A 9,924-nucleotide genomic window follows, 5' to 3' on the forward strand; every position below is an offset into this window, starting at 1 on the left:
GACATAAGGAGCTAGATCAGCCATGTTTTAATTCTTATTTTTTAAGAATTATTTGTTTCGACGCCACTGCGCTCTTCTCAATTTTGCATGACATACGCATGTGCATGATCATGCGCATTGAAGTGAAACAAAATATGGGACGTTCCAAAAATCACTCGGAAACCCAGACCGGCGCAGTAAATGAAAAAATATAGTGATAAAATAAACTTAAAAGTAACTAGAGGTTACTATGTAGATATTGTAAGCAACAAAAACAGCCATATTGCATATGCCATTTACTTTTGTTACTTATTACAATTGTGAAAAGTATTTTTATAATTATTATTAATAATTAAACAATAATAATTTATTGTTTTGTGCCTATAAAAATACATGAACAAACAATCATGTCTACCACAACAAAGTATCAAAAATTTTCTATGATCACAATCTTGAACTTCCGGATTTCCGAATGCTTTTTGGAACGTCCCCCTGAACACCCAAAAGAAAGCACCTAATGCTGTATTAGTGTTTGTCAGGGTATGTTTGTATTGTGCGCATTGTAAAAAAAAGCGATACAGGTCGCGCACGTTACCGGGGTACTACTAGCGCCCCTCAATTATGCGGCGACCACATAGCGATACGGTTTTTTGAGGCAAGTTCGTCGTCCAGCACCCGCAGTCCAATTCACAGGGCATTACAATTTAGGGCTTCTTTTCACCACGCACGGCGCTTGTGAAGCTTTTGTATGTAAAATCTATATAAAAAAAATTTTTACAATCGCCATCAGCGGCAAAGAAAAGCCCTAAATTGTAAAAAATTTGCCCTGTGAATTGGACTGCAGCACCCGTATTCAGACGATGTTCTCATTAGGGCGTTTTTTTTCCGATGGTGGCGTTTGTGAAGCTTTTCTATATGGAATCTATATAAAAAAAATTTTGTCAAGCGCCATCAGCGGAAAAAAAAAGCCCTAATGAGAACAATTTTGCCCCGTGAATACGGGTGCAGAGGATGTTCTCATTAAGGCTTTTTTCCGATGGCGGCGCTTGTGAAGCTTTTCTATGCAAAATCTATATAAAAAAAATTTTGTCAAGCGCCATCAGCGGAAAAAAAAGCCCTAATAAGAACAATTTTGCCCGTGAATACGGGTGCGGGTGCGGTGGCCACATGCCTTAAAAGCACTTGATACTTCCCGATTCAAAATCGGCTTTCCGATACATCGGCAAAAATCGAAGACCACTACAGTTGACCATGATAGAAATACTACAGGTATGGCAGTGCGCAGCCTGGTTTGGCCGCTGTGAATCGACCAATCAAAAGGTCACCTTGTCGCCACAAAAATGGAAGACTTTATGCGCGCGCGATACAAATTTGTTAAGAAAATTTTCAAGTTTTTTTTAAATTTTTCAAAAGTTATCATATTTATTCAACTAGATTTGGTATATTTTATAATGATTCACATACATCAAAAATAAAAATTAATTATTTATATTAAATAAATAAATCCAAGTATAATAAATACAACACAACCTCTATTGTTTGTGGCATAAAAAAAACAACAATAATGAAAATATTATAATTTATTTGTTAAACTGTCTTGGTTTTTTTATTTTTTTGATTTTTTATAAACATGCTCCACATATATTTATTAGTATTTACAACAATATAAAAAATAGTTGTCAAAACAGTATGTTAGAGAGAGAGGCTCTTATAATAGAGATTGCGTGTTAGAAAGAAAAGCAAAAATAAGAAAAGCAAACTGCTCGATGGCGCGTTGTTGATTGGTTGAAAAAATAAGGCTGCGCAGAACGCGACGAAAAAAGCATGGACTACTGCCATACCTGTAGTACTTCTACCATGCAGTTGACTGCAGAGTGCAGTTTGCTGCAGTTGACCACTATTCTACACGTCGTACGTCGGCTGATATCGCACATCCCTACATGCACCTACATGTATCTGGGTGCTTCCTATTTAGTGCTTATTGCTTGAAGCCAAGAAGCCCAAGAAGACTAGAGACCTAATAGTCTTCTTGCTATTTGCTAATAGCCTACAGCCAAACACAGGCAAACATGTATATTTGAGCTTGAAGCCATGCAGTCCTGATATTAGCTTTATTATTGGATTCTGTGTGGAATCCAAAATAGTGTAGATATTCGAACAAAAAGATCAATACGGAATATCCAAGAATCGTAATTAAGTATGTTGTATTTTTTTCTCTGTTTCAATAGAACGACTTGTTTTTTTTTTTGTTTCGTTGATTCTTCCATGTAATCACGGAAAAGTTATTATCATATTTTCTCTTAGCTGAATTTGACAGAAGCACATCTTAGAAGTTAGGTTAGCTGATACAAAACAATCTTTAAACCCAGTAAGGCATTCTGTCTTGAGTCAGTGATGTCCTTACCTTCTTCTTCCTGCTCATCTACGTCACTTTCAACCTCCTTATCTGCATCATCGCATTCAGTCTCCAGTTCCAAAGGTATCGACAATGACAAGCCTGGTGAAAGCAGTCCCAGCCCTGTAGGCTTTGAAAACGTACCGGGACCAAGCAATGAAGATAATGGCTGCCAAGTTACAAAAAAAGAACTTGAGCAATTTTCTCAAAAGATTGAAGGTGAAGATGAAACTAGTGCAGAAGAAAGTGAGGTACTGATTTATCAATTAACCAATCGTTCAGTGAAAAAAAGCATCAAATATAATAAATAAGAACTTTATATTATATACTAAATTATTTTTTTACGTTGTAACGAGTTTTTCATTTTCCTACATTCACACGGAATGTTGCATAAAATGCATGTGTTTATAAAATTCATAACTGTACACTGAATTTACATTTTTTGTTTATTTTTCATCGAATTCGCAACTTTTCAATCAATAAAAATATGTATTTTACGTTCTTTAGGCCAGTGAAAATGGACTTTTCTGTGATGCCGAATGTGATGATCAGATTTTAGATGATTCGTCGTCGAATTCTGGTATTCAAGGGCCAATATTACATACTTGTGTACCTTTGAACGTTATTCAGCCCTTGAGAAAACGAAAAAGTGAGACAGAATTCATAAGTTTACCATGTAAGAAGTTGAACCCTGAAGATAAGGCAAATTCTAGCAGTGCTTTATCTAAGAAGTTTGATGAAAAAAGCAAACACGTGAGATTTGTCATACCAACGAGAGATAATCCTCCACCAGAAATGAATAATTGGCTTATTCAGTTTCAGGTAAATAAACATTCATTATATTGATAAGTAGTTGTGTAATTTCAAAATTAAATGTAAGTGTATTAAAATTTCCAGAGATGGTCTAATGCCGAAAGAATGCTCGCAATTGATGAACTGATTGAAAGATGTGAACCAACGCAAGTTCGACACATGATGCAAGTCATTGAGCCACAATTTCAGCGAGACTTCATTTCTCTATTGCCCAAAGAACTGGCCTTATCGGTATTGGCATTTTTAGATCCTCGTGATCTTCTTCGTGCAGCCCAGACATGTAGAAATTGGCGATTTCTTGCTGATGATAACCTTCTGTGGAAAGATAAATGCCGATCAGCTGGGATCGACAATCTCAGAGATTTTCCAGCTACGAGACGTAAAGGTTGCCGGGGTTTTGGGAACTGTGGCTCTCCGTGGAAACAGGCATATATGAGACAGCACAATATCAAGATGAATTGGCGTACCAAGCCAATTAGACCACCAAAAGTGCTCAAAGGTCATGATGATCATGTGATCACGTGTTTACAATTCTCGGGTAATAGAATAGTCAGTGGATCTGATGATAATACTCTGAAAGTCTGGTCAGCAATGACAGGGAAGGTAACATTCATTAATAATAATGAAATTTGAAAAATTCATATTTTTCCTACCGTAGTTTTGACAAATATTTTGTTTATTTATTAATTTTGACTTACCTTTGAAACTCCTCTTGGCACGAAAGTGGTGCGATTCTATATAATGAAATCCGAGACGTGCCCAGATGATGTCGTTATATAGAGCTTCTCCTGTGCTCATAGTTCAATACTGGTCTTGCATTCTACGTTTTGAATACGTCAATTTTATATGCAATAAAATGTTTCAATCTTAATACATTAAAACATCTTAATACTTAAAACTACTAATTTATTGTTTTAGTGCTTAAAAACGTTGACTGGCCACACTGGAGGCGTTTGGTCATCTCAAATGGCTGGTACGACTATTATAAGTGGTAGTACTGACAGAACATTAAAAGTGTGGAACGCTGATTCAGGAAATTGCATCCACACACTTTATGGTCATACATCGACAGTCCGGTGCATGCATCTCCATGGTAACAAAGTTGTGAGTGGTAGCAGAGATGCCACACTTAGAGTATGGCAAGTTGACACGGGCGAGTGTTTGCATGTTCTCGTAGGACACTTGGCTGCTGTTAGATGCGTGCAATATGACGGAAAATTAGTCGTCAGTGGTGCCTATGATTACATGGTCAAGGTTTGGAATCCTGAACGAGAGGAATGTCTACATACACTTCAGGGACACACCAATCGTGTTTATTCACTTCAAGTAATAATAATTTTCTTCGTCACGTTTTTTTATTACTACAAGCCCGATTCTCACGTACCAAGCTCGAGAATCAAGCCCCTGTATATTTTCAAAAATAAAAATCAAGTAGGATTTTTAATATGCAAATTTTTTTTGTAGTTTGATGGAATCCATGTTGTAAGCGGTTCGCTAGATACTAGTATAAGAGTCTGGGAAGTTGAAACTGGAGCTTGTCGTCATACTTTGATGGGCCATCAGTCTTTGACCTCTGGAATGGAGTTACGAAATAATATTTTAGTATCTGGTAATGCAGACTCGACCGTTAAAGTCTGGGACATTGTGAGTGGACATTGTCTTCAAACACTTTCAGGTCAAAATAAACACCAATCCGCCGTTACTTGCCTACAATTCAATAGTCACTTCGTCATTACATCGTCAGACGATGGTACTGTTAAGCTGTGGGATGTTAAGACTGGTATATTGTCATTTTTATTTATTTTCCCTGTTTTTTTTTATCAGTATAAATAAATTTCTATCGGTCGTTGTATTTATTATCGTCAGCTATTTGAATAATCAAATAATTTATTTGTATTTACTAGATATCTCATTTTTCATTTTTTATATTTACAGGAGACTTTATCAGAAACCTCGTTGCTCTTGAAAGTGGGGGGAGTGGTGGTGTCGTCTGGAGAATTCGAGCAAGTGATACGAAACTCGTTTGTGCAGTTGGTAGCCGCAATGGCACGGAGGAAACGAAATTACTCGTTCTTGACTTTGATGTTGAGTTTAAGTGAATAGAATCTTTTGTTAAAATTAGATAAAGAAATATGAAAACTATATGAAAAGAAATTCTATAAACCAATGCTATGGTGGAGTCTCCGATTCTCTTACCTACGTAAAAAGATTAAAATAAATGACTTAATTCAAGACCACTCAGAGCTTAATCGCGGTACGGTCATAAATAACTTTTAAATATGTAAATAACAATCTAGGTAGCGTATAAAAAAATAACATTTTACTTGTACATGTTTCATCAATGATTAAGGTCTAATTTGTGATAGATTTTTTTTTTCTTCGACTCACCGATGTTAACTTAAAGTATCTATAAGTAAACAAGTGAAAATTGTTTATTATTATTATTATTATTATTATTATTGAAATTTGGCGATAATATTGTTTGGCTAAAAGAAACATAAATAACAAAGACTGGAATAAAATACCGAAAAGAAAAAAAAAAAAAAAAAAATTGAGCCTTTATAAGTAAAAACAAGAGACTCTAAAGCTACCGAGATGCCGAAAATTTCCACTGCGTTCATTAATAATGTGCTATTCGTCCGTAACTTTCAACACTCCCTTTGAGACATTCAGCAAAAAAATTTAGATGATAACAGTTGTTATGTAGAATCATTTGTGTCTTTTGGTCGATAAAAATTACTCCTACAGATATATTTAAGTATGGTATTTTTGTAACAATTTTTTTGTAGACATGGCCATTGCGCAATATTATAAAAATGAAAAAAAAAACGCCAATAATTTACTTTGTATTATAGTAATCAAGGAATGAGTTTTCTTTACGAATTAGTAAAGAAAATGAAATTTTAATGCAGTGTTTAAAAAACCGTAATTTATTGACAAATCAATATAATAGTACTGTGAGCATTCAGTGATAAGAAATAATGATTAGGCTTGTCAATCAAAGAAAGACAAAATTCGACAATTTCTAACATATGTGGATAAATGATCCAGAGGTCACTGTAACACTACAATTAGAGCAAAAAAAAGTTCAAAATTCGTATCTGGTTGTCTAAAGAGTAATTGAACCGAAATTATGAGTTCTACATGGGTCTGTATTTCTTGATTAACTATTGGGGCTTTACAAGTAAAATCACGGAGCGATTCTCCTCAATCATTGTTGTTAGGACAAGTAATAAGATCCCCCTCTCTGCCGGAGTTTAGCATGCCATTTTTCGTGAAGGTTTGATGTAAGACCAAGCCAAAATTTTTTTTGTTTTTAAATTCTAAATCTAAAATTTGTGATACCAAAATACAACTTTTTGTTATAAAGTGACAAAAAAGGGCATGCTTAACCCACTCAACAAAGGAGTGAAAAAGAGGAACAAAAAAAAATCAATTACAAAAATCGGTATATGAATATTTAAAATCATAATTGAGAATCTAAATCACAATGATCGGTATAAATACAATATACGATAGAATCAAAAAACTGCCCCTTGAGTGCTCTTATAGTAGGCACATTGACCGAAGGTTTTGCTGCTTTATCGAGTTTACGAATTGAGAGAAAAGCCATGCAAGAAAAAAGTTTCATAATTAAACGAAATCTAAATTATAATTGACATTCTATTTGTATTACATATTGCTCAATAATTTATATTACTATAATAGTTTTTTATTTAAAAAAAAAAAAAAAAATATTGTGACACTTGTAATACGCCAATACAAATTAATTCTGTTTTTCTATGGAGTTGTGAACTGATTACAGTTACTTGTTTTTTAACCAATTTCGAAGCTTGTTTATTGCTTAATAGAGATATTAATATCGAAAAATTACAATACTTTTTTAAATAACGAATATTTAATAAACGAAATATTTTAATTTTCCAGTTTACATTTAAAAAATTCTTTATATTCTTTAATTAGTGAAAAGTTTATCTGATTGTGGTGAGAAAATTGTGAGTTAAGGACATTCAACGAGTAAAAAGACTACGTCTAATTCTTCTCCACGGCAATAAAAAATGTGCACGCTTGGCACCCAATGTAAAGTACCTTTTCCTCATTTAGATCATTTGCATTTACTAAATAATTGCTTCCACAACGACATGGGAAACTCATCAATTCATTTTCATTCATTTTCATATTATTCAGTTTGATGCGTTCTGAAATAAGGATAGTTTCAGATTCTAAATCAGTTTGCCTGCATTCTGCATCATATTTTCGTTTCGTCTTGGAATCTCCCAAAATTCTCCAAGCTTCTTCAATTTTTAAAAACTCATCCGTCAATGTACCATGTATATTTTTATCAGGATGATACAGCAGCGCTTTTTGTTTATATGCTCGTTTTATTTCAGAGTAAGAAGAGTCTCTAGAACATCCTAGTACATCGTATAATTGGTATTCGTTCATATTTAAGTCATTATGAGCTAGTTTTTGGTTATGCTATAAGCTGGGAATTAATCTGTAAAATAAGAGAGGATATATTGTATATATGTACCTATATGATATATAATTTATAAAAAATAGATGATGAGTAAATTAAACAGAGCATTGGAGATTAAAAAATTTGAAATAGACTTACCTTTTCAGTTTAAATATTACCTTATTAATTATTTCAACAAGACGAATTTCGGGTCGAAAGCCTGTCGATTCAGTGACAAAATATCTCGGTAATAATAACCGAATCAATTACCGATGAATGGTCTGAGGCTAGAGATCTGAGCCGATACGGTCCCGTATTTAATACGGTAATAAATATCGTATTAATACCGAGCGCCAAATACGATACAGATACCGAAATACCGATGTTCCCATGTAAAAATACGGTATCTGTCATTTGATACTAAAATACATCTCTCTAGATGTAAAAATACGGTATCAATACGGTATCAAAAATTTGTACATCTTGGCGCTAGTGGGCAGTAGCGCATGGCATCAGCTAGAGTGGGTATAAGCACTTATACCCACTCTAGCATCAGCCACTTTGGAAACAATTATTATTATTTATTTTTTTTTTGTTGATGAAAAAAAACCCAAAGAAATAGGATAAATGATACAATATAGGTAATAACTTAATTAAATAATTTATAAATATAATTGTTTATAAATTACACTAGTAATTTTTATTATAAAATTTATTCGTATATTTGATTAATTTTAGGACACTGAATTATTTAATTTCCAATAATTAAATCTAAATTAAAAATATACTGTGGCATAAGCAAACGAGGTTAGTTTATTTTTTTTTTGTCTGTTTATTGTCTGTAAATAATTATGTTATTAATTTTAATAATTAATTATTTAGACTTGATAATTAAATAATTAATTCGCTTCATTTATTTTGATACTAAAAATGTTTGAAGTTCGGTACACAAAAGATGGCGGACAACAACTTTTGATACCGTATTTTTTACATCTATAGGGGTGTATTTGGTATTAATACGGTATCGTATTAAAAATTCAGTTTGATACCGTATTTTAACATACAGAACACCCATTTGGTATTAAATACGGTGATACCGTATCAATACCGTATTAAATACCGTATTAATACCGAAAAAAAAAATACCGGTATTTTTACATCTCTATCTGAGGCTTGACAGCGTTTTGACTCCAGCACCCGTATTCAGAGGATGTTCTCATTAGGGCGTTTTTTTTCCGATGGTGGCGTTTGTGAAGCTTTTCTATGTGAAAATAAGTGAAATCTATATAAAAAAAATTTTGTCAAGCGCCATCAGCGGAAAAAAAAAGCCCTAATGAGAACAATTTTGCCCCGTGAATACGGGTGCAGTAGAAATTCGAATCATGTCAACCTAACCTTTCTACCCTGTATAATTTAAACTTTTATTTAATATTAAATAAATATACTAGTCAAGGTTTTTTTCAGTTCAAGTTGTTGTCATTATAATCTTATATTTATTTTATATTTTTCCAATTTATTTTGATTATCCGGCGCTTGTGAATTACGTTTTATATATGCTGTCGAATGGCTGTCAAATCGCTGTCAACTGAGTGAAAGGGTGCATTCCTTCAATAAAAAATTTCTTTTCGCTCTGCAATTTCGCCTGTAATACCGACTAAAAACTAGAAACAGAAACAACGACAAAAGTGATAGAATCCTCTATGTAATTGTCCAGACTTTGAACATTTACGGTAATATCCTGTACAACCTATGTGACAATAACAAGCAATTACAACAAGTAAATTCTTTTTTTATTTCAGTTTGACATAAATATTGAACAGTCATTCAGGGGGACGTTCCAAAAAATCATTCGGAAACCCGCAGTCCAATTCACAGGGCAAATTTTTTACAATTTAGGGCTTTTTTTTGCCGGTGATGGCGCTTGTCAAATTTTTTTTATATAGATTTCACATACAAAAGCTCTACAAGCGCTGCCAGTAGAGAAAAAAAGCCCTAAATTGTAATGCCCTGTGAAATGTGAATTGGACTGCCGGAAGGTCAAGATTGTGATCATAGAAAATTTTTGATATTTTGTTGTGGTAGACATGATTTTTTGTTCATGTATTTTTATAGGCACAAAACAATAAATTATTATTATTTAATTATTAATAATAATTATAAAAATACTTTTCACAACTGTAATAAGTAACAAAAGTAAATGGCATATGCAATATGGCTGTTTTTGTTGCTTACAATATCTACAGTAACCTCTAGTTACTTTTAAGTTTATTTTATCACT

General features: G+C 33.2%; 1 protein-coding gene and 1 long non-coding RNA gene across 3 annotated transcripts; one reads left to right on the forward strand and one right to left on the reverse strand.

The window, feature by feature from the left end:
• Positions 1 to 1,842: 1,842 nt before the first annotated feature.
• Positions 1,843 to 5,718, forward strand: LOC122857537 (F-box/WD repeat-containing protein 7). Of its 2 annotated transcripts, XM_044159757.1 has the most exons (7): positions 1,843 to 2,176; positions 2,284 to 2,625; positions 2,882 to 3,196; positions 3,272 to 3,790; positions 4,106 to 4,513; positions 4,652 to 4,967; positions 5,123 to 5,718. In XM_044159757.1, exons 2-7 carry the CDS (start codon positions 2,374 to 2,376, stop codon positions 5,284 to 5,286), a joined length of 1,974 nt encoding a protein of 657 aa, XP_044015692.1. In that variant the 5' UTR covers positions 1,843 to 2,176; positions 2,284 to 2,373; the 3' UTR covers positions 5,287 to 5,718. The 2 variants fall into 2 exon arrangements, with proteins under 2 accessions (XP_044015692.1, XP_044015693.1); XM_044159758.1 differs by having other exon boundaries at positions 1,843 to 2,625.
• Positions 5,719 to 6,706: 988 nt separating this feature from the next.
• On the reverse strand, positions 6,707 to 7,974 carry LOC122857566. The gene is made up of 2 exons (XR_006374220.1): positions 7,826 to 7,974; positions 6,707 to 7,685 (listed from the first exon to the last, which is right to left on the reverse strand). It is a non-coding gene; the product is annotated as an uncharacterized LOC122857566 (long non-coding RNA).
• Between the last annotated feature and the right edge of the window lie 1,950 nt (positions 7,975 to 9,924).

Source organism: Aphidius gifuensis, linkage group LG5 (genome assembly GCF_014905175.1).
Source record: "Aphidius gifuensis isolate YNYX2018 linkage group LG5, ASM1490517v1, whole genome shotgun sequence".
NCBI lineage: Eukaryota > Metazoa > Arthropoda > Insecta > Hymenoptera > Braconidae > Aphidius > Aphidius gifuensis.